This window comes from Pagrus pagrus, assembly GCF_965226575.1.
Source record: "Pagrus pagrus genome assembly, chromosome: 13".
In the NCBI taxonomy this organism is placed as follows: Eukaryota; Metazoa; Chordata; class Actinopteri; order Spariformes; family Sparidae; genus Pagrus; species Pagrus pagrus.
Window position 1 is genome coordinate 5695654 of NC_140197.1, and position 26280 is coordinate 5721933.

The 26280-nt window shown below is 42.9% G+C and overlaps 1 protein-coding gene across 1 annotated transcript in view; it reads right to left on the reverse strand.

Annotated features, from left to right (window-relative positions):
• Positions 1-2929: 2929 nt before the first annotated feature.
• The window catches only part of LOC311267818 (mitochondrial adenyl nucleotide antiporter SLC25A23-like), a 39961-nt gene continuing 16610 nt past the window's right edge, over positions 2930-26280 (reverse strand). The window contains exons 6-10 of the mRNA XM_084371055.1: positions 14329-14481; positions 14003-14116; positions 11643-11810; positions 6729-6879; positions 2930-6622 (exon numbers count right to left, since the gene is read on the reverse strand). Coding sequence (XP_084227181.1) covers positions 6438-6622; positions 6729-6879; positions 11643-11810; positions 14003-14116; positions 14329-14481 — 771 coding nt within the window. The 3' untranslated portion in view covers positions 2930-6437. The remainder of the gene's footprint in view (positions 6623-6728; positions 6880-11642; positions 11811-14002; positions 14117-14328; positions 14482-26280) is intronic.

A 26280-nucleotide genomic window follows, 5' to 3' on the forward strand; every position in this document is an offset into this window, starting at 1 on the left:
AGTCTGAGAGGTTACAACTTCGCTAGGGAAACCTGTGCCTGTATTGTGGACGGCCGGGTCACTACGTTGCCACCTGCCCTGCCCGTCCGCCAAAAGGTCCGGCTCGCCAGTGACGGGGGATCTACTGGTGAGCCATACCACTACTTCGTCCCCGCAACGTCTCCAAGTGGCCGTAACCTTGTGTTGGCAGCGTCAGCCTATCCCTCTTCAAGCCCTGGTGGATTCTGGGGCTGAAGAGAATTTCCTGGACACTCACCTGGCGTCCCAGCTCTGCATTCCCACAGAAACCCTTGACGCGCCCCTGGAGACTCGTGCCCTGAACGGACTCCACCTGGCCCAAGTCCGCCATAAAACTGTTCCGGTCTCCCTGGTGGTGGGGGGCAACCACCATGAGACAATTTCCTTCCACCTCATCGACCAGTCCAGTCCACCGTTGGTTCTCGGGTTCCCTTGGCTCCAAGACCACAATCCCCACATTGACTGGCAGCAGAGGGAGATCCGTTCCTGGAGCCGGGAGTGCCACCAACGTTGCCTGATGTCAGCCCTGACCCCTGAGAATTGAGCCAGCAACCAGGCCCTACCTTCCGAACCCCTCAACCTGGACCTTGTTCCTTCTGTGTACCACGATCTGGCCCTGGTTTTTAGCAAGGATCAAGCCCTGTCTCTGCCCCGACACTGACCCTACGACTGTGCTATAGACTTACTTCCTGGACCTACACTACCCCGCTGCAGACTGTACAACCTGTCTAGACCCGAACAGGCCACCATGGAGTCCTACATCCGTGACTCTCTGGCAGCTGGCATCATCCGCCCCTCTTCATCCCCTGTCGGCGCTGGATTCTTTTTCGTCTCCAAGAAGGACAAATCCCTCCGTCCCTGCATAGATTTCCGGGGCCTCAATGACATTACTGTTAAAAATACCTACCCCCTTCCCTTAATCAACTTTGCCTTCACCCCGCTGCATGGAGCCTCCATCTTCTCCAAACTGGATCTTAGAAATGCCTACCACCTCATCAGAATCCGGGAGGGCGATGAGTGGAAGACCGCCTTCAACACACCCCTGGGACACTTTGAATACCTGGTCATGCCCTTCAGCCTCACTAACGCTCCCGCAGTCTTCCAGAACCACATGCTCAACCGGTTTGTCTTCGTCTACCTAGATGACATCTTAATCTACTCCCGAATTTTTTACTCCTGAATTTATACACCAAACATCATGTGGTTTCCATTTATTTATACCTTTTACCATTTTTCTTATAAGTCTGGGACATAATCAGCTGCTCAACTGCATTATCTCTCCATATTTTTCATCTTTACTTTGCATGTGTGCAACATTTTTTTTAACTTATCTCTTTACAAAAGTAGGCTATATAGCTGTGGACAACCATAGATAGTAAAAATCTGTTTCACATCTGCTCCTTTACAAACATGTGGGTATTTATTTTTTATTTTTTTTAGAGATTTCAGTATAATATCACTTTAAGATCACCAGTTAGAACTTATGAAATCATAACAAATAATGTTGCAGTACGCAAGAACTAAGAAACTAAGTATGGAAATCATTGTTATGTACAGTGCGCAAAGCCCATTTTCTAGACTGTACATAAACAATGTACAATAACAACAAAACACTAATATTTATTCATTCTAAGTGCTATATCGTAGGCAGCTGGACTTGTTTCAGTTTCTTGAAGACATTTCACTTCTCATCCAAGAGGCTTCTTCAGTTCTAACTAACTGGAGAGGAGTTGCAGGCTTTTAAACTCTGTGTGAGTGTCCTTACAGAGTCGTTAAGGACACATGTGAGCTCTGAGTTTCAGAGTCGTTAGGGCCAACCGGCCTTCATGTAGGTTGCTACGGCTAGGTGAGCCCAGGTGTGAATGGTTGTTTAGCTGTCTGGAGAGGTAACTCAGTACTGCATTGTAGGTGGGTGATAAGTAATGTCGTAGTCCACCTCCTCCGTTCAAAGACGGTCGTTCCAGTTTGACATAGATGGATTATTTTACTGTCTTCTCCGGCCAAGATGTTTACATTGTTGTCCTCAAAGGAATGATAATTCTCCTTCAGATTTAACTGGACAGCAGAGTCTTGACCTGAGGAGTTGGCCTGTGTTGTGCCGTTTATGGAGAGGTTGTTTTGTCTCCTGAATGTACAAATCTGTGCAGTCCTGGCTGCATTGAACAGCATAAACTATATTACTCTGCTTATGCCTGGGTGTTTTGTCCTTAGAATGGACAATTTTCAGCCTCAGCGTGTTGGCAGGTTTGAAGTGAACCGGGATATGATCTTTATTGAAGATCCTCCCGAGTTTCTCAGATATTCCTGCGACATAAGGAATGATGATGTTGTTAGATTTTTCTCTTCTCCTCCTCTTTGTCTGCTCTGGATCTTTTGACAAAGGTCCAGTTTGGGTAACCACAGGTTTTAGGTGCTCCCCTGATGTGCTTCTGTTCCTTCTCCTTCCCCTCTGACTTAGTGGGCACGGTCTCAGCCCAATGAGAGTCGAACAGCAAGTAACAGCAAGCAAGTATCTGTGTGTGTAGGTTTTCTGTACATCTCAATGTTGAGGCTTCTGTCTTCTTCAATGTGTACTGCACAGTCTAAGAAGTCCATCTATGTCAAACTGGAATGACCGTCTTTGAACAAAGGAGGTGGACTACGACATCACTTATCACCCACCTACAATGCAGTACTGAGCTCCCGCCCCAGACAGCTTAACAACCATTCACACCTGGCCTCACCTAGCCTTAGCAACCCACATGAAGGCTGGTTGGGCTAACGACCCACAAGTGGCCCTAACGACTCTGAAACTCAGAGCTCACACGTGTCCTTAACGACTCTGTAAGGAGTTTAAAAGCCTGCGACTCCCCTCCAGTTAGTTAGAACTGAAGAAGCCTCTTGGATGAGAAGTGAAACATCTTCTAGAAACTGAAACACTTCCAGTTGCCTACGATACAGCACTTAGAATTACCATGACCTGGATGACTGAGAATCTCCATCAACATAATATTTATTCAGCCCAACCAGCTGAATATGAAAGAGAAAAACTTGTCAGCTATGTTATATATATTTAAATGTATATTTAAAGCTGCACCAATCAAGATTTGTTATAGTCGCAATAACTATGAGTAATGTGGAAGGTGTGACTTTTAGTGACGAACCCACAGAGCATTATCACCAACACTGCGGCTCGACTCAGCTTTACAAAGTTCTTTTTGCCTCTTTTAGCACATTGTCTTGGATTTTGGACCCACCTGTCATCAAGCTTGTCACACGCAGCTGTGTTTAGTAAAACAAAGCTGTGATAAAGCCACTGTACAGTACCTTCTCAGCACCAAACAGTACACAGATGCAGGGAGAGAATAGCTGGTGAACACAGTGGACTAGGGTTGGGCGGTATGACGGTATTATACCGTGTGACGGTATAAAAGTGTCTACCGGTAGAGATTTTGCAATACCGTTTATACCGGAGATTAAGAGCAGATGTCTGCGGCATCTCTCTGAGTCACTGTAGTTACACCGCCTCGACACACGGGGCACTGCAGGCACTGCAGCAGACTGCTTGGCGTGGTTGCATGAGCACGACGAAGAAGAAACAGCTTTACCAGAATGAAAACAATCATGGCGGAGGTCGTGACGTCACGAGGAAACGGAGGCAGCCTGACCCACCCATGACGAAGAGGAGGAGGAACTCGTTCTGAAAAAGGGAGCTATGTCTGTTGTGTTGAACTTTTTCGGATTTAGAAAATCCGACAACGAACAAAAAGTGATACTCTGCAAAGAGTGTCGCGCGACTGTTGCTGCTGGAGGTGGAAACACCAGTAACCTCTTCCACCACTTAAAGTTAAAACATGCGAAGCAGTATTATGAAAGCCAAAAGATGCGTGGCGCACCCGCTGCATCAAAAACAAAAGTTGCAGCAGCTCCGCTCGTCCAAAAGAGCTTGGCAGAGTCTTTCGCCCTGTTACCTTGTGTAAAACTAAAATACTTTTTCTCATTTGTTATTTTTATTTCTTGTTAAGCTGGAGCTCTGTGTTTACATTTGCACACACACTATAGCTTAAGTTAAAGCTGGAGTTCAATGTTTACCAGACATTTGCACACTCTTTGTGGCTTATTATTTATTATATTTTCTTTAAAATAATGTTATGCTGCCTTGAGCAAATAAAAATAAAAGAGGAAAATGATCAAATGCGACAGTATGGTTATTTTAAGCCATTAATTGAATTTACAGGGGAAAAAACCATACCGCGATATATACCGTTACCGTGATATGAAATTACTTATACCATGATATAAGATTTTGCTCATACCGCCCAACCCTACAGTGGAGTATTTATGGACTATTAGAAAATCATCAAGGTGTGTGTGTGTGTGTGTGCGTGTGTCTGTGAAGGGGGGACATGACTCCAAATTGGTACTAATTTTGCTGTATTATAACGCGTGCACTATGACTACTTAATTGGTAGATAATAGGTCTGCTTCTTCTAATTCCTCTTCGCCCAAGTGGCCAGAAATTACTTAGTGCAGCTTTAAAGTTGAACATGTATAAATGAATGTTAAATTAGGATGTTGCAGATATAATTATGGAAACAATTGCACGATGCTGACCTATTTTACCAGTAAACAGTTTGAGCCCTCTTCTTTGTACAATGTCACTGATTTGATTTCATCACTGAATGTGGCTTGCACTACACATTCAACTGATGTAGATAATTTATCAAAACTAGAAAGCTCTCTTTGCGGCATTTGTTATCAAACACTACAATAGCTCTGTCTTTTGGGTTGAAAATAGTTCATAGATAAAGGCAATACAGTCCTCACACAGTGAAGCGAGCTGGCTATACTTTGACAAAAGGCTTGGAAACATGCACTCATGCTTTACAAATATTGTCTGTCATGCTTGCAAGGCCCCAATGGCAACAAGCATTCATCATTTCACTTGCAAGGGAGGAAAAAAAAATAAAACTCTTAGGGGAAACAGCATTCATAAGCATAATAATACAGATAATACATGTCTTTGCCTAGGATGCAAATAATGACATTCAAAGTCTTTGGGAGTGTATCACCACTCCCTCGACATGCAGCTGCTTCAGAACTGAACCAACGAATTACAGAAGAACATTTTGTGCAGTTCATATTCAAGTTATACCTAAACATGATAAAAATCATGCACAGATACACACTCAATCATTTGTTCCCCATTTGCTCTCAAAATTGCAGTAGATTCCCTCTGCCATACTATGACTAAGGATGTAGCTAAGGTTTAGGTTTTTGGCTGAAGCTCCAGTGCAGGGAACAATTAATATAATGTTTCAAAAAAATCCAATATGCTTTAAGTTTAGAAAATAAAATACAAGTCTGGAAAATCTGTAGGTTTGGTATATTTGGGATGACTCATCCGCCACTGGCCTCTAGTTTCATGGCGGAAAACAAGTGAACACAGCAGATAACACAGCAGCAGTATGTGCTCTCCGGCTGTAATCTCCTGTCTCCTGTGTGTTGATCCTGATGTGGGTGATACACCTACTCTGTACATCTTTCACTACTGCATCAACTGTGGCAGACAAAAGTTTTTCTGAAGAGACTCTGGACAGAATACACAGACTGATAATAATGTTTTCTGAACAAATGATACTACGATATGATAAAGTACAACTAAGCTAAGGTTTGAAGTGTTGGAGGCTTATAGTTTACAACATTACATCACACAAATAGGGGCATGGAATGACCCTTCCACAAAAAGTTGTTCCAGGCTAAAATGAATGGACCCACCTATAATACTGTCGTACTACACTGCCATGAAACTAGAGTCCACTGACACCTCATATTACCAGTAAGAGTTATCATCCAGTACCCTGAGACTTTTAAGTATGTAGACAGCAATATTATAATAATAACATCATAAATTCCATCAGTGCCTCTTCCACCTCACAAACATATATCATTTCAAAGTAGCACACAAACTAAACACCACTGTATTGCTGTTCAAATACTTAAGTACTCCCAGGCTGCTGGTACCACTTCACAATACTTGTTTTACCACAGTATGTACTGAGGGTTAGACATGAGCAGCACTGTAGATAGTAGGTAGTAGGTGCACTTGTATTAATATCATTTATACCACAAAGCAGCTAATGTCTTATTCCATGTATTTCTATCACTCTGTAAAAGCACTTCCATGAATATAAATGAAAACATAAATGAACATGATCTACCTACCGGCAAGCTACACAAGCTTGAACCTGACTGAGTCAACAGGAAGTGCAGCATACAGCAGTGTGATCCTGGTCTGTTAAATGGCTCTCTCCTCATTTTAGACTCCCTCTCTCTTTCTTCAGAGGTCTGCATGATCACCTCTCCTCTGATTCTTCTCACAAGCATAATGAAGTCTTTGACTTCTCTGTCCTTCTTGCCTTTAGTTCCTCTTCTTTGTCTCAGTAGAAACCCACTCCAAGGACTTTCTTCATGTGCTCATACACCACATAGGAGATGCTGACAGCTGGAATGACTTTGAGGAAGTTGGGGGTGATACCGCGATACAGGCCGGGTACACCTTCATGAGATATGATGTACTTGAACTGGCCCACCATGGTCAGCTTGGGTTTACCCTCAGTGGTGGCTGAAAGATGAGGATGATAGAGGTTACTGCAGAGGAACATATAAGAAGCAGATTAACTGCTGGATCAGTACGGTTAGAATCTGTCTAGATCAACAGTATATCTCACCTTGTGCCTGCATACGTGTCCGAATGAGAGCGAGGGGATAGGATGCCAGCTGGCCACAGGTGCTGGAGATGGTACCACAGCCCAGCAGAACTAAAACTCCTGGATCTGCTGAATCCACACAGTACCTCTGGAGCCAGGCATTCTTCAGAGTCTTAAAGCAGGAGCAGTTAGATAAAGTTTAGACCATACAGGAAGAGAGTGGAGGAAAAGTCGGGTTACAAGAGGTAAGAAGATATATGGAAAGAGAGAAGACTGAAACGCATTATTGGTCTTTTCATGGGATCCATTGAAAATAAGAAACAGAATGATGAGTTCCTTCTTGGTAGGTTGATATTACTTCCTCAAACCAGCAATCTATTTACCTCCAAGTGTCAGCAAATTTCATGGTAAGTCGGTGATAACTACCAAGCAACATATCTGCAGTTTCTTTAAAATCACCCCCAAAACAACCAAATAATTACATCAAAATATATAAAAAATTACCCCGATGTGATTTAATAATACAATTCTGCTACTTTCAAATAAGCAGTCCATAAATTGCTGGTAATTTCTTTAGAGGTCCCAAATGCCAAGATGAGCACCACTATTGGTCGCAGTTCACCACACATACCGCCTACTCTACCTCCATTCTTAGCGGCACCGTGGAAGGAATAAAGTTATCCGTCTGTGGACCATGTCAGGTGACAATGTAAGTACATTAAGCAAGTAAGAGGATGTACATATTGGCTATTATTTGCTTCAGTAACTAGCAGAGTTGAGAACGAGAGGCAGGCGCCAGCAGGCTGAGAATAAAAGCTTGTCGAATGTGTGTGTGTGTGTGTGTGTGCGTGTGTCAGAGAGAGAGAGAGAGAGAGAGAGAGAGGGAAGGAGAGAGAGAGATAGAGAATCGGATATTAAGTAGTACACGATTCTGTTAAGGTAAAGAAAATAGCATCTTTTTCAATAAGTAGCTGGAACATTCAGGGCATATGCTCTTCAGTTTTTGGTTTGAAATCAACAAACCATGACTTTCTGAAAAATATTGGAAATGTAGATATAATAATATTGAAAATCATTCTAACTGTCCAAACGATCATATAGAACTTATTATACCCTATGTAAAACACAAGCATATTAAGAATGGCAAAGATTCAGGTGGTTTACTCATATGGTACAAAAGAGAATATAAAGATTACATCTCACCAGTTAAAAAAGGTACAAATCACATTTGGATTAAAATTCACTCAAATATTCTAGAAAACAACAGAGATGTCTATCTATGTGCAATATATATTCCACCCTCAAACTCCCCCTATTATGCAGAGGAGGTTTTTGAGGAACTCCAGAAGAAAATTTCCTTTTACCAAAGTTTAGGATCAATCTTAATATGTGGCGATCTTAATGCCAGAACAGGTAGAGAGCCAGACTTCATTAACTATGAAGGAAACAAACATATTTTCAAATGTCCCCCTTTGTACCAGACCTGCATAAACACACAAAGACAAAGCTATAATAACACGGTTAACAAAACTGGGAAACAGGTACTACAAATATGTAAAGGTTTGGGTCTGTACATTGTTAATGGCAGAATCAGAGGAGACTCTCTGGGCAGACTCACACAATGCTCTGTGTTAGGTAACAGTGTTGTAGATTATGTCATTACTGACATTGAACCACATTATATAAATGCATTCACTGTATCGCCACTACAGCCCTTTTCAGACCATAGCCAGATCACTTTATTTCTGAAAAAGTCATTGTCAACCACCATAAATCCAAATCCTGAGCCAAGGCTGTTCCCTCTACCAAGGAGATATAAGTGGACAGAGGAGAGCACTGCTGCCTATACCACCGCGCTAGACTCTGCTCAAATTCACAACATGCTGGATATTTTTCTCAACACCCAATATCAGCCTGAAAGAGAAAATGTAAATCTGGCCACACATCACTTAAATACAATATTTATTCATTTGGCAAAGGAATCTAAATAAAAAATCTCACAAACTAAAAAATCCAGCATGAAACAAAAAGAGCGTTGTGCTGTATCCAGACAAAACCTGAGAAAACTGTCAAACAGAAAACACAGGAACCCAAATGACCTATTAGGAAGGCTTGAATATGTCAAAGCCTTGAAAGAATACAAAAAACTCCTTCGTTTGAAAAAAATGCATTATATGGAGGGAGAACTCAACAAAATTGAAAAAGCCATAAATGACAACACCTTTTGGAAATTATGGAAAAACATCAACAGAAACCCACGTACAGAGACCAACCCAATTCAAAATGGCAAAATCTGGAAAGATTACTTTGATGACCTCTATAAAAATCCAGAGTGTCATGGTCTGAATCATAACCAAATTTTAACAATAGACAAACTGAAAGAACTAGAAAGGACAGTGAAGGACAACCAATGTGCCCTTGAATACCCCATCACCATTAAAGAAATACAGCACAAAATCAAAACCCTTAAAAATGGAAAAGCTTGCAGTATAGACAGCATTAACTCAGAGATGCTGAAACACAGTAACATAACATAGTAACAACTCCAGCCTGCCGTGCAAAAACACTTCACCCTGGTGTTGGCCACTGGATTACCCCAGTGTTTGGAATAAAGGTCTCATTTCTCCTATATTTAAAAATGAAGACAGGTATAACCCCAGCAATTACAGGGGCATCTGTGTTAACAGCAACCTGAGTAAACTCTTCTGTAGCATCCTTAACTCTAGATTAATCACTTATCTCACTGAACATAATATTCTGTCTAGAAGCCAAATTGGCTTTTTACCCAAACATCAAACATCTGACCACATATACACTCTCCATACACTCATTCAACAGCATGTTCACAGAAAACACAAAGGAAAGATATTTGCATGTTTTGTAGATCTAAAAAAGGCTTTTGACACAATTTGGCACAACAGGTTATTTTTACAACTTCTCCAATATGGAATTGGGGATAAAATGTATGATCTAATCAAATCCAAATATTCTGACAAACAATGCGGTGTTAAAATTGGAAACAAAAGAACAGAGTTCTTCAAACAAGGAAAAGGAGTGCATCAGGGGCGCAACCTGTCTCCCACTCTGTTCAACATCTATATCAATAAATTGGCCACTCTTCTTGAACAGTCCTCAAGCCCAGGATTAGATCTACAAGGCAAAGAAATCAAATTCCTCATGTATGCAGACGACCTGGTCCTACTGTCCCCAACAGAACAGGGCCTACAGCAGAACCTCTCTCTGCTGGAGATGTTCTGTCAAAACTGGGCGGTAGATATCAACCTTGACAAAACCAAAGTCATGGTATTCCAGAAAAAGTCCAGGTTACAGGAATCCAAACATGTTTTCAGGGTAAGAGGGACCACACTTCAGCATACAGTGGAATATAATTATCTGGGCATCATCATCAGTTCATCAGGCAGCCTTGACAAAGCAATAAATTCCCTCACAGAAAAGGCACGCAGGGCCTACTATAGCATCAAAAGCTCACTATATAAATTCAATCCTCCAGTTACAATTTGGCTAAAACTATTTAACAGTGTAATAAAACCCATCCTTATGTATGGAAGTGACGTGTTGGGCCCTCTAATGACCCAGAGGCACACCTCATGGGACACAACACCCACAGAGAAACTCAACCTTCAATTCTGCAAGGAAATCCTCAAGGTCCACAGAAACTGTCCAAACCATGCATGTAGAGCAGAGCTGGGACACTTCCCTCTCTCTCTACACATAATCAAAAGGTCAATTAAGTTCCAGGTTCACTTAGCACAAGCTGATCCTGATTCCTATCACCACAGAGCCATTCTCAGTAACATCCTCTGTCCAGAGACAGACCCTCTGAGAAACACCAGAGAAACCTGCCACCTCACAATCCAAGACCTCCAAACTCTCTCCAAAACTCACCTCTATAGACAAAGAGAATAAAAAGACTTACATTGACATTTGGAAGGATGAAATCAAATCCATCAATAAATTGAATGCTATCGCTCACTGGATAGAGAGTATTCTCCAGCACAATATCTGGTCAGCATACATAACCCCAAACAAAGACGAACACTAACAATGTACAGACTCACCGACCATCAACTACAGGTTGAAAAAGGTCGGCATAAGAAAGAATGGAAGCCCAGAGAATTAAGAGTCTGTAAACACTGTTCTTCAGGAGAAATAGAAACTGAGGCCCAGTTCCTCCTCTCCTGTCCCCTGTACCAAACTGAGAGAGAGGTTTTCCTACAGCAGATGACTGCAGCAGATCCATCGTATCAGAGAAAAACATGTGATGAACTGTTAAAAGTCTGTCTGGGAGAAGATCCACAATTTGTAAATTTAGCTGCACAATATGTAACACTCTGCCATGAGACTAGAGAAACACACGAATGCTGATCACAACCATTATTGCTATGATATAATATTGTTGTTGTTGTTGTTTTTCATTTCTTTATTTTATGTATTATTATTATTATTATCATCATCATTTAATATGAACTGTATATATATTTTTCATTACATATATCAACTTGTAACTGCCTAATGACACCCAATCTGTGTATAAGAGAGAGACAGCACTTCATCAGCACACACACACACACACACACACACACACACACACACACATAGGGTATACAGTATAAATGTATATATTACATCATCCCACAGCAATGACAGACAGAAATACATGAAGTACAGCACAATATCACACAACAACGACAGCAAAGACAAACATGAAAACAAGACTAATATTTCCCTCAGCGAGTCACCCTGAAGAAAATTCAAATATGTTGCTTGGCAATTACCAGCTACTTACCATGAAATTCCCAGACCTGTAAAATGATGTATTACCAGGTTTCCGCTACAGCTCACTTATTTCTGAAGAGTGGCTAAACTATACAAAACATTACATAAAAAAAATATTTTAGACATATGTACACATACCTCATACACAGCCAAGTCGATGCCAGCATAGGGGATTATGCCTAGTGTGTTTGGTAGGTAGCCCCTGTAGAAAGCCCGGACTCCTTCTTTCTTCAGGATCTGTCTGGCACAATCAGCCATACCTGAGTATTGTCCTGTCTTTCTTAACGTGAGACGAGTCTTTAGCACCTACCCAAAGGAGGGGGACAGGAGGTGTATGAAGAAAGTAGAAGAATTCAAAAGAAACATGGTGAAAGGAGTGCAGGCTGGATGCACTTGTGAGTATTTTTAGGGCCCGAGCACTGACTAGTGCGAGGCCCTATTGTATCTGTCAGGATTATTTTTATTTTTCTTATTCTTCCTTCCAAACGATCGCATATTTGGCAGCCTGAACATACCCCAAAACTCACCAAACTCGGAACATACGTCACATCGATGTGCCGCTATTAGAATTCGACATGATTGGGGGTAGGTGTGGCCAGGGGACTCCATAGCGCCACCTAATGTCGGGTCAGCCCACGAAATAATATTTTTGATCAACATGAAATTTACAGGACTCATAGGTCTCATCGATTCAGACAGGAATTCGTTTCGTTGGAATTTTTGCTGCAACAGGAAGTCGGCCATCTTGAATGGCGTGCGGCGATTTTCATTTTTCCGACACTGTTTACAGTACTTTAGGGTGTTTGCAGAATTTCACACATAGGTTCACACTCATGAATACGTTAATTCAATATCACAACTGCCCTCAGGTGCGGCACAACAGCTCAGTTGCGCCTCCTAATGGGTTTTCCCATTTGGTAAGTACAGACAAACGCCTATTTGCGTCTGGGCCTTTTAAGTGAAAAGATGGCTCCATAGCGCCCCCTGGAATATTAAAAACTTGAAGGCCCGCCTCCTACATGCACATACATTAACGAAATTCGATATGCATATGTATCATGACCAGACGCACAAAACAAGAATCAACCACCATACCTTCAGACCAACAGGAAGTTGGCCATTTTGATTCGAAGTTCAGATTTCGCTGCCATTTTCACACATTTCCTGCCTCGTACTTTAACAAATTCGTCCGAGAGATTTAACACCACAGACTTCACATTAACTCAGTATCATCCTCAGACCTTGAAGATGAAAAGTTATCAAAAACTTTCACCTCCACATGTAGAGGGGTTCACCCTGAATACGTCTCTGCATCAAGACTGTGTCATATCTATAGCGCCCCCTAACGCAGGGTCATGTGAACAACAACTTTCTCCAATCTTCATGAAATTTGCAGGACTCATAGGTCTCATCAATTTAGACAGAAATTCATTTTGTGGAATTTCTCGCCCCAACAGGAAGTCGGCCATTTTGATTCGAAGTTCAGATTTCGCCGCCATTTTCACACATTTCCTGCCTCGTACTTTAACAAATCTTGGATTGCATGTGGCCATTTTCTTTTTTCCAACATACAATTTCACATCTACACCAAATTGCTCACACATGTAGAGGGTTTAACCCTTAATGCTTCTATGCATCAATACTGCATCATATCCATAGTGCCACCCACTGGACACAGGAAGTCACTGAAGATATCACTGTTGTGTTTTGTGTGACACGTATCCCATTTAGGTAGGAAATTTCCACAGGCAACAGGCAAGCACACATCTGGGCGCGCGGCCTCCGACGGCGCCACATCCCAACGTATGTGGGGGGGCGATGGCCCGTTCATCACTGCTTGCAGTTTTAATTTATCATTATGCTGCTACCTGCTTCAGTTCAAAGATAACAACGGTACTTCTGTTTCATGTAGAACAGAACTCAGGTTATTTTGCTACCAAAGATTCACCATGCAGGACGTCAATGTCCTGATCATTCACACAGTCAAGACAGAGTTCAGTAAGGGTCTGTGCACAGAAGAGATCAGTATGGGTTGCACCAACTGAGATTAATTCATCTAATATTAGTTCTAATCGCTTTAAGTGTAAAATGAGAAAATGCAGGTTTAAACCAAGCAGATTTTAATCAGTATGTTTTGTAGGCAAAACAGGTCCCCATCCACCCTCTGGAAATTGCAGTGGCAAAAAATCTAATGACCACCAGGAGTTGGAGCATTGGTGGCACAGGTTTCCTTGTAGAAGCTCAGCAGCATTGATACTTACAGTTTTGGTCCAACAGAATTAAATAAATCTAGGTCTAAACTAAACTAACTAACACACCCTGCACAATAAGTGGGGAGCTAACTGGCTCCAATGCTATACTGAAAGCTGCTCGGGACATCTTTAGTCCAATGAGACATGGTGCTTGGATGCAAACCTTTGATAGTCAGTTTTACAGCTGAAGAATCAAAATCATGCTTATATTTTCACATTGCAGTTACACAAAAGTTAAAAACTGACCTCCATGGGGTAGATGATGGTCTGGGCGGTAGCTCCAGCTAGAGAGCCAGCAATGAACCTCTCTTGTACCCTTAAACTGCCCCCCTCTTTACTGCCTCGGATCAGCCATTTGATCTGGAGTAAGAAAAGGACCAGTTTGGGGGGGGGTCATAAAACATGCATCATGTTGGGAGGTGATACGACACAGCATGAGAGAAAGGAAGGGTTAGGGTTAGGGTTAGGGTTAAAAAGTATACACAGAAGTAAAATTAAATTAACAAGAATTTTAATTTGCAAACACTAAGATAGGTTCTCTCTTTATCATTGATTGACTGGAGTGCACTGACCTGTTCATAGGCCATAAACTTAATGGCAGATTCAGGCGCAATTTTGAGGACATTGATGCCATTTCCCCTCCAGAGTGAGGAGACTCCTCCCTCCTGGACCATCCCCCTCAGCCCGGACCACAGATTAATCCCCCGAGATGTAGAGCCATGTACCTGGACACATACGCACCCCCAGGTCAGTCATCTTATTACAATCTGGCAAAATCTGAAATGTTACTGTAGGCTAGGGTGCACATCCAACCCCAGTCAGGGACAGGTGCAGTACAAAAAACAGAATGTTGTCACCAAAATTTTCAAGCGCCAAAATAATAATTAAATGAACTAATGGTGTTTTTCAGGTTTGCCTGGATATTATATGGGACTCGGCCTCTGTACATGGGGCACATGCTCTGCCACGTGAGGGCACTTCATGTATGTTCAAACCTCTAAACCATAATCAATTAGTAATATTTCATCATCCCTTTGTAAAAATGACATTATAAATCGTGAGGAGTTTTATGAGTGCTGCTGCTGACATTTCAGCATGCAGAGCCAATCTCACTCTGTGTTTTAGCTGGGAATACTCCGACCACCCACCTGAACTACCCACCATGTGCTTTGTTTCATTTCTGTAAGTATAAGTGAATATCTGAGCAGGATTTGAGGAAAAGAGTGAGCCTTCGACTCTGAAAGATAGAAGATCCACAAGAATTAAAGACAATGATGAATATGTGAATGAAGGACCTGCTAAATACCACATACATAATTATATATATATATATATATATATATATATATATATATATATATATTTATAATCTACATTTTACATTGTTCCTTCAGAATCAGAATCAGAAATCAGAATCAGAATCAGAAACAGATTTATTGCCAAGAAGTATTTTACACCAACGAGGAATTTGTCTTGGTGAATAAGTTGCATACATTGAAGACAAAAACCATCAACAAACAGTGACTATAATATATACAATATAAACAAACAGAGACAAAAAGTGTGGGATGACTGATAAATAAAGACAGAAGATAAAATATAAAAGATATTAAAAAAAAAAGATGTACAAGTTCTGCATTATTGTAATGCAAAGATTCAAGGGCGGTGGTGGGTTTGAGTGCCAGAGTGCAAGAGACAGTGTCAGTGTCAGTGGGGGTGGGAGTCCCGGGAGGTTTTGGTCCTGATGGACCGCAGCCTCCTGCCAGAAGGGAGAGTGTCAAAAAGTCTGTGACCGGGATGGGAGGGGTCGGCAACAATCCTACCTGCACGCCTCAGAGCCCTGGAGCTGTGCAGGTCCTGAAGGGATGGAAGGTTGCAGCCCATCACCTTCTCAGCAGAGCGTATGATACGCTGCAGTCTGCTCTTGTCCTTAGCAGTGGCAGCAATGTACCAGACGGTGATGGAGCAGGTGAGGATAGACTCAATGATGGCAGTGTAGAAGTGCACCATCATCGTCTTTGGCAGGTTGAACTTCTTCAGCTGCCACAGGAAGAACATCCTCTGTTGAGCTTTTTTGGTGAGGGATCTGATGTTCAGCTCCCATTTTAGGTCCTGGGTGATGATGGTGCCCAGGAAGCGGCAGGACTCCACAGAGTCAACTGGGGAGCCACACAGGATGACGGAGGCGGGTGGGGCTGGGTTCTTCCTGAAGTCCACGACTATCTCCACTGTTTTTAGAGCGTTAAGCTCCAGGTTGTTCTGGCTGCACCAGGTCACCAGATGGTCAATCTCCCACCTGTAGGCGGACTCATCTCCGCCAGAGATGAGCCCAATGAGTGTGGTGTCGTCCGCGAACTTCAGGAGCTTGACGGACTGGTGACTGGAGGTGCAACCGTTGGTGTACAGCGAGAAGAGCAGGGGAGAAAGAACGCAGCCTTGGGGTGCTGATGGTCTGGGATTCAGAGATATGTTTCCCCAGCTTCACGCGCTATTTCATGTCAGACAGGAAGTCTGTGATCCACCTGCAGGTGGAGTCAGCCACGTGGAGCTGGGAGAGCTTATCCTGTAGCAGAGCCGGGAGGATAGTGTTGAAGGCAGAGCTGAAGTCCACAAACAGGATCCTGGCATATGTTCCTGGGGAGTCCAGATGCTGGAGGGTGTAGTGCAGGGCCATGTTTGCTGCATCGTCTACAGACCTGTTGGGTCTGTAGGCGAACTGCAGTGGGTCCAGGAGTGGGTTGGTTAAGGATTTGAGGTGGGACAGCACAAGGCGCTCAAACGACTTCATGACCACAGAGGTCAGGGCGATGGGTCTGTAGTCATTCAGTCCTGTGGTCCTTGGCTTTTTGGGGATGGGGATGATGGTGGCGACTTTGAAGCAGGCTGGCACATGACATGTCTCCAGTGAGGTGTTGAAGATGTCCATGAACGGATTCACTTCCGGGTCACCACCAGGGATGGCGGCGTGAAAAGCCTCTGGCGACAAATTGATTTGAAATACCCCCGAAAGTCAAATTAAGTTGAGTATTTATATTAGAGGAGTTGATATTGTGAAAGGGGAACGAAATATCATCCAAGAATAAGACAAAGAAGGCGGCTCAAGTTGCCAAAAGAAACATCTGGGATGAAGAACATGCTAGCTCTCCCACAGCTAGCCAAGATGATGCCAATAGCATGGTCGAGGACAAGCTGGCATTGATCTTAAAAGAAATCAGAGATTTCCGCGAGGACAATAATAAGCAATTCGCCGATCTTAAGCAAGAGATTACAAACACAAATTCCCGATTGGACGACGCAGAAAAACGGATTACAACTATTGAAGACCGTGTGCAGGGGGCAGAAGAGACGATGACGGAGTTAGTGAAGCAACAAGTGCAGCTCCAGCAAAAACTATCAGAATTAGAAGGACGCTCCCGTAGACAGAACACCAGAATATATGGGGTCCCCGAGTCGGCTGAGGGGCAGTCTCCATCTGCGGTCCTGCCATTTGTGGAGAAGTTACTGCAGGAGAATCTGGGAATACCCCCTACCAAAGATTTACAGATTGAGAGAGCGCACCGAGCCTTGGGTTCACGTCCCCCTGCACACGGTAAGCCCAGATGGATAGTGGTCAGATTCCAAAGCTATCGAACTAAAGAAGAAGTACTGAGGGTGACCTGGCAAAAGAAAGGCTTTATGTTTAACAACAGCCAAATCAGCCTGGATTACGATTATGCCCCGGATATGCTAGCAAGACGAAGGGAATATGGAGAAATACGGAGAATATTGAAAGAGAACAATATAAGGTTTCAGACCCTATTCCCAGCTAGATTGCGAGTTTTCTTCAACGAGGAGACAAAAACATATGACTCAATGGAGGACGCAGCGTCGGACCTGGCGGACAGGGGGTTGCCTGTTGCCAGAGTGAGGCGCACGGAGCCGGACACGCTCCTGGGGAAGCTGCAGCGGTACACCTGGACGCCAGTGCCAGCCCGACGCACACCGGGATACAAGGAAAAGCTACAAGCATTTAGGAGGAGTCAAGCCGAGAACGCAAACGTCTAATGAAGCAAAATTGGACAGGTAATTTCTGGAGCGGCATATGCCTGTGAGGAGGATTACGTTTGGATGCAGAATACGAACTAATAATTACGTCGCTATGTGGACTTGAAAGAACATTGAGATGACTGTTTTAGAGGGCCCTCTACGCCATTCGGGCCAAAGAGGCTCTCCCTCGAAGATGAGGTCCAAGAGAGAAGGGACCTCAACTTTGGAAGTGGGTACGAAAGTTCAAAGTGTACCAGTTCTAATTGTTGTGATTACCAGTGTTCTAATGTTTACTGTTATGTTGAAAGGGGTAGCCGTAAAATGGTTTGGAAGGAAGAGACTGTTGTTTTTTGTATTTACAAAAGGTGCTATATGCGTAGTGGAGAACTGAAAGTCATTTCTTTTAATGTGAATGGGGTATTAAACCCGGTCAAGAGAACCAAGATTTTATCAAAATTAAAGAAAGAAAGAGCACAAATAGCTTTCCTCCAGGAGACCCACATGTCTGAATCTGAACATGCTGGGCTTAAGAGGCAGGGCTTCAAGCATGTTTTTGCTTCCTCATATAAGACTACACACAAAAGAAGGGTGGCCACGCTTATATCCAGTGGGCTTACCTATGAACATGGATCTGAGACAGTAGAAGAAAGTGGTCGGTTTATTAAGATCACCGGTAAATTAGAGGGAATTGAAGTAACTCTGATAAATGTGTATGCCCCACCAGGGCTATTGGCTATTGTATAAGAAGATTTTTGAGATAATGGCTACTTCCCAAGGTGTAGTTATCTGTGGCGGCGACTTTAACATCAGGCTTGACCCAAATTTGGACTCATCGGGTAAAGCTACTCAGACAAACTCGTTGTGAGATAGGTGAGATAACTAGCAGAAAATAAAAAGTTGCCAATATCAGACCAAATTATATCATGCATCCCTAATTAAAGCTATGGCAAAATATTATTGTAAGTGAAAATGTTGATAATGTCATATTTTCTCGTTGTTTTTATATATTTTTTGTTTTTTAAAACATCACAAATCATGGCCACTTTTCCACACCTTACTGGTTGCAGTCTGTCTTATGTGTTCCTGAAATATTTCTTACAGATAAAATGAATAGAAAGACTTTGCCTGTCTCCAGTTCCACGATAAGACGGAGGACACGTTTAGACGTTGACAAAAGACTAAGAAATTAGGGATGACTGCACAAATTTGACTGACTTTCAAATGACAATGGAGAGAGGGACCGTGGAGATTTCAGAGGAGAGGTTTTTGAGGAACCAAATTGCACAGACAGTCCAACTTGTTCAGACATTGCAACTGGTGTAGTCTTTAGTGAGAAGGAAGGTGATATCGAAGTAGATGAGGTGGACATAACTGAGGGCTTGGGTGGCTATGATGAGCAGATTCAGTCATCTGACTCAGAACATTCTGATGATGAAGTTTATAAGACATTTTCACCTTTGACAGCATTTCCAACCGGGCAATACACTTTGGCATTTCTTTGGTTGCTTTGTCAGCACTTTTGGGCATACTTCGAATTTGCAATGCTGATCTTCCAAAGGAGGCTAGGACCCTCTTTAAAACTAAGACCAAATACTCTATTGTGGAAAAGGCTGGAGGACAGTATCACTACTTTGGTATTCTGCCATCTCTTAGAATTACACTGTCCAAGTACACCCACACACTGGCGGACAGTTTCACGTTAAAGTTGCAAATAAACATTACCGGCTGTACCAGCGATCGTCATGGGGAACGTGAGGTCTCTGGGGAATAAGACGGACGAGCTCGCCGCGCTGATAAAGACTCAGAGGGAATATCGTGATTCCACTCACACATCCCGGACCACAGCGTGGCAGTTCCCGGCTTCAGCACTGTTCGGGCGGACAGGGACGTGACAAGCAGCGGAAAGAAGAAGGGAGGAGGGATTGCACTGTATGTGAGTAAGAGGTGGTGTAATCCCGGACATGTTCGCTTGAAGGAACGTCTCTGTAGCCAGGACATTGAACTGCTGACTGTGGGCATGCGGCCCTATTATTTGCCCCGGGAATTCACGTCCGCCATCATTATCGGTGTGTACATTCCTCCTTCAGCTGATGCAGCAGTGGCCTGTGACGTCATCCACTCCACTGTTGCCAAGGTACAGACACAGCATCCCAGTCCCTTCATAGTCATCACTGGGGATTTTAACCATGTTTCACTGCACAAAACACCCAACATTTCACCAGTATGTTGACTGCCCCACCAGAGACTATAAAACACTGGATCTTTTGTATGCAAATGCTAAGGATGCATACAATCCCACAGCCCTCCCCCCTTGGCAGATCTGACCACAACCTGGTCCTGCTGACCCCTAAGTATGTCCCTCTTGTTCAGCTGCAGCCTGTCCACACAAGGAGTGTGAGGAGGTGGACCCAGGAGGCTGCTGATGCACTACAGGACTGCTTTGAGTCGACAGACTGGGATGTACTCGTTGAGCCACATGGGGAGGACCTTGACAACATGACTGACTGCATCACTGAATACATCAGGTTCTGTGAACACACCACCATGCCGACCCGGACTGTACGCTGCTTCCTTAACAACAAGCCTTGGATTACCAATGACCTGAAAGTCCTTCTGATTAAGAAGAAGAGGGCGTTCAGGTCTGGAGACAGAGAAGAACTGAGGAGAGTGCAGCATGAACTCAGGGATATGCTGAGGGCGTGTAAAGACACCTACAGGAGGAAGCTGGAGCCCAAACTCCAGCAGAACAATGTGAGGGATGTGTGGACTGGAATGAAGCAGATCACTGGGTGTAAGGTGAGCGGCAGACAGTCATCAGGCTGAACAGTTTCTTCAATAGGTTCAGTTCACAGCCTTCTGTCATCTCCCCGACACCTCCAGACCCCCACACACCCCCACTGCCCCGAATGCTTCCTCCCCTCCCCCCTCACTCCCCTGCTGTGAGCTCTCCTGTGCAGCACCTCTCCTCCTCCTCCTACTCCACTGAAGACTCCGACACCAGCACCCTCCCCCGCATGACTGTGACTACAGGACAGGTTAGGAGACAGCTGGAGAGACTACACCAGTGGAAGGCTGCAGGCCCTGATGGTATCAGCCCCAGGATCCTGAAGACATGTGCCAGCCAGCTGTCTCCTGTCCTACAACACCTCTACAACCTGAGCCTGGGTCAGGAGAGAATACCGGTGCTTTGGAAGACGTCCTGCCTGGTTCCTGTGCCAAAGAAGTCGACACCATCAGGCCTCAATGACTACCGACCAGTTGCCCTCACATCTTACGTGATGAAGGTGCTGGAGAGACTGGTCTTGGCCCATCTGAGGCCGCAGATGAGAGCCCTGCTAGACCCTCTGCAATTTGCTTACCAGCCCCACTTGGGAGTTGATGATGCTGTCATCTACCTGCTGCAACGAGCCCATTTGCACCTGGATGGTGGTGGCAGCACTGTGAGAATCACATTCTTTGATTTCTCCAGTGCTTTTAACACCATTCAGCGACTGCTACTGGGTGAGAAGCTGTGGGAGATGGGTGTCGACACTTCCATTGTCTCCTGGATTACTGACTACCTGACAGGCAGGCCACAGTTTGTCCGTATGGGCAGTGTTCTGTCTGATGTGGTGGTTAGTGACACAGGAGCTCCACAGGGGACTCTGCTGTCTCCTTTCCTGTTCACCTTATACACCACTGACTTTCAGTACAACACCGGGTCGTGTCACCTGCAGAAGTTTTCTGACGACTCGGCTGTTGTTGGGTGTATAAGTGAGGGACAGGAGGGGGAGTACAGGGCACTGGTGGACAACTTTGTGGAGTGGACTGGACAGAATCACCTGCGGCTGAACATCAGCAAGACCAGAGAGACGGTGATTGACTTTAGGAAGAAGAGGAGGACGGCTTCCCAACCTCTGCGCATTCTGGGACAGGATGTGGAGGCGGTGGAGGATTATAAGTACCTGGGTGTTACCACCAACCACAGACTGGACTGGAGATCTAACACTGAAGCTGTTTTCAAGAAGGGGATGAGCAGACTTTAATTCCTGAGGAAGCTGAGATCCTTCAATGTGTGCAGCAAGTTGTTGGAGATCTTTTATCAGTCTATGGTCGCCAGTGTACTTTTCTTTGCTGTGGTTTGTTGGGGAAGCAGCATCAGAGCCAGCGACACCAATAAACTCAACAAACTCATTAAAAAGGCTAGCTCTGTGATTGGCTGCAAACAGGACACTCTTGAGGCTGTGGTTGAGAGGAGGACACTGAAAAAACTGTTATCCATCATGGATAATCCTCTCCACCCTCTCCACCTCACACTGGTCAGACAGCGGAGCACCTTCTCCAAAAGGCTGCTTCAGGTTCGCTGTCGTAATAACAGATACAGGAAATCTTTCCTGCCACAAGCCATCACTTCACACAACAACTCTCTCACCTCTGCCTGACAGAGAGATCTCTGATCTCTACTGTTTTTACTATGTATATAACATGTTTACATCCGCACATTTTAGGTTCTTTCAAGTCTATTTATCTATTTATATTACCCGTGGTTCTATTATTGCACACTCATTATGTACATTTTTACTCTGTTATTGCACACTCATAAGTATTTGTTGGTTCTGTTATTGCACATAGGAATTGTTTATCTCTTGTATAGTTGTATAGATATTATTGTTTACAGTAGTTTGCACTGTGTATATACATTGTATATATCTTGCTTATATCTATGTTATGTACAGAGTGTTTTTCTTTTGTTTTTTCTTTTCTTTACCATTACTGCTGTGACAAAATAATTTCCCAGTCTGCGATCAATAAAGTAATTCTATTCTATTCTATTCTATTCTAAACATTGATGGACTTCCTCTGTTTAAGAGTTCTAGTCTGCAACTGTGGCCTATCCTAGGTCTTCTACTGAGTGTTCACATGAAAGAGTCAGTAGTGATAGGTTTGTTCTGTGGACCATAGAAACCTAGCTCAGCAAAAGAGTTCCTTGAAGATTTTGTTAGAGTTACAACAGCTTGAGAAAGGCTTTGATTTTGAGGGTAGGAATTTGAAGCTCAAACTGGACACAGTCATTTGTGACACACCAGCCAGGTCCTTTGTTAAAAACACAAAGAACCACAATGGCTACCATGGTTGTGACAAATGTGCACAGCCTGGAAAATACATTAACAGACGCATGACATATCCATATACAGACTATGCCCTAAGGACAGACGAATCATTCGAAAACAAGGTTGATGAGAGTCATCAGGGGCCACATCCATTTAATGGCAGCAATGTTGGCATGGTTTCACAGTTCCCTCTGGACAATATGCATTTGGTTTGTTTAGGTGTTGTTAGATGATTGCTACACATCTGGCTCAGGGGTCCTCTAAATTTTCAAGTACCTGCAAACATAGCAGAAAGAATGTCGGCAAAATTGTGAGACATGCGTTCCTTTGTTCCTCTGGAATTTTCCCGAAAGCCCAGATCACTCAGGGAATTAGATCGGTGGAAGGCCACTGTATTCAGACAGTTTCTGTTATATACAGGACCTGAAATGCTAGGTATCTTTCTGGACAGAAATATGTACAGCAATTTCATGCTGTTCTCCTCTGGTATTGCTATTTTAGTAAGGCCTGGACTATCCTGCCACACACGGTATGCTCACACCTTACTTAGATCTTTTGTTCATCATTTTGGTGAAATATATGGCAAAGATCAAATTGTTTATAATGTACATGGTTTGGTCCATCTGGCAGATGAAGTTCAACGACATGGTTGCCTTGACTCAATTCCTGCATTTCCCTATGAAAGTCACCTGGCCAAGCTCAAAAAGCTAGTCAGAAAACCAGACTTTCCTCTTGCCCAAATTATCCGTCAGCTGTCAGAGAAGAGGTTCACTGTTGCTCCATTAAATGTTACCTCTTTTAAAAAACAGCACTTTGTTGGGCCAATTGTAGGTGGACTGTCAGTGAAAGCACAGTATGGTGAAATAACCTGTGACAAGTGGACTGTCAAAGTTTCAACCAGGGATAATGTTTTTGTCATTGGAAATGATATTTGTTGCATACATAACATTGTAGAGTGCAGTGATGGAGTGTATGTAGTATACAAAGAATTCTCACAGAAATCTTTGTTCTTCACTTACCCATTCAACTCTAACTCTCTTCCTAATTATTACAAAATTTCACAAACATCAGACATACCGGGTCAGTTGGCGATTAATTGAATAATTGACAACTAATCAATTAATCCTTGCAGCTGTACACCAAACCTATCATTGCTGTTTAGTCATTACATGTAAGTAGTATAGTATAGGTTTTCAAACCCAAATTAAGTACAAAACATTGGCTGTCAAGTAGATTCAAGTTCCCAGCGAGATCTACAACCTTTTCAGAATGTAAATATGGTAGCAAAGAATTCATACGTTAAGAAACGTTAAAATAATTAATAATAAAAAATATTAGCAAAAGAATGTGTTTGACTAATCAGAACTTGCAACAGAAAGTTATATTTTCTGTGATTCACGTGCTGCGCTGACCGTCCATCTCAATTATGTATGTTCCTCTTGATCGAATTTGTGATCAACAAAACGTTGGCAGTGGTGCCACAAAACTGGAGCAGTGATGGTGTCGTCAAGTGGCCGAATTACAGAAGTGACGAAAGAGTGGAAAGGGCAGTGAAAAATGCAGAGGAGCCTGGACCTGACTGGAAAACATATGACGTCAGAGTTATTAAATCATGTGGTATGCTAATTTTTAAACAAATAATATAAGAAGTGGCTTCTGTAAATAGATATGAAAATGCATTGTGTTTTGTTATAATTCACCAGAATTATAATTCTGTATCTTTTTTCTTCGTAATTTGAAACTCAAGTGAAGTTCGACACATATTTAATTTTTAGATCGTTACTTAGAGGCTTGACACCTGATGACGAAATCTCTGACATGCAACACATCAGATCTACAGTCTGAAGAGGAAGATGATGAAATAAGACCAAGAGAAAGCTAAAGCCGATGTAAGTATATACATACATCAGAGCATATGAGCGGAGTGGAGCGGGGAGCGGAAGGATTTTGTGTTGAGCGAGGACCGGCTATTTTTTTAAAAGGTGGAGCGGAGCCTTATCTCTCGCTCCAATTTCGCTCGGGTCGCTCATGCCCCGCCCAGAATGCATCTTTGCACCTGCGCGCACACCCACACCATTTCCTTTCAAAACTATGGAGTTCAGAACAGAAACTGAGAAGTCATACAAGTGTACTATTCCTGTAAAAGTAACAGATGGGGATAATGTGGAACAAGAAAAAGAATGTGGCGACGTTGTTGCAGTCGGTAAAGAGTTGTTTTGGAATCTAAAAAGACACATTTCTCGGAAACACGGCAGTCTACTACAAAACAAAACATTTAAAAAACGGAGCTAATGTTATGAATGTGAAGAAACAACAGATCGACATTATGTCAAAGATGTCTGTGTTCTTTGTTCTACTGAGGTCAGCGTGCTTACCAGCTTGTATAACTTATTACACTGTTCGTGTAATAAATTAACGAAATAAACTAACAAAATGCCAAGAAACAAAATATTTTTGCACCTATTTTCCTTACTAAAAAGAAAAATACACCATGCACCATCGGAATAAAAGTGTCTCTCCTTTACTGAACTAAGACAAGCTTAATCGCCTTGTTAACTCATCGTAAAACACACTTTATTCAAACTGGATATAAATAAAATTCACCAAAACAGTCTTGGTTTGTCTTTCCACAATCACCTCTGGTTTGGTCAAAATAAATTCTCAAATCAGAGTAACGTGAAAATATTCAAAATTGACACGCTGTTTTTACCTACTCCTGATATCCGACTCTCTCTCTCTTCCTAATATATTTCATTTATTGATATTGTGTTTTTTTTAACAGCTGCAGAAGTCCACATCATGAGCTTCCTGGAGTATATAAAAAAAAAAAGCAAGAGCAGTTAATTGCTGACAAGCAAGCTGAACCCAGCTAGCCAAGAAATGGAAACACCTGACCCTGTACAGTTTCCTTTGGCATTCATGGAGGAAGTGGAGGTTTTTGAGGACTGGCTAAAAGATCCTGCCAATTCTCAACAGAAACAGAATGTGGTAAGTTTTTTTGTGTTGTTATCATCTCATCACAATTTTGCAATTAAATTACAATCTGAGTTTCTGCTCGGCTTCAAATGTCCTGAAATTTTGTTTTAATTTAAAATTTGTATTTCTCCTGACCACTAAAAGATCTACAAATCATTATTTTGATATGGACAATGGGACAAAAGGCTTTGTGTAATGTGAAGTCTTCTAATGAGTGACGAGAATGAATTATGAGAGTATTTCACCCAAAACAGTCACCATCTATGCTGTGATATACACTAAACACTGAATGTCTAGCACACTGGAAACAGAGGTTGTTGGACAGTAGTTATGAATTCTGTAGTGATTCATTGAAACACAAAACCACTGTAATATTAATACACCTTTTTTACTGGTCAAAAATCCCACTTAAACCCGCTAAGATTGGGCTTT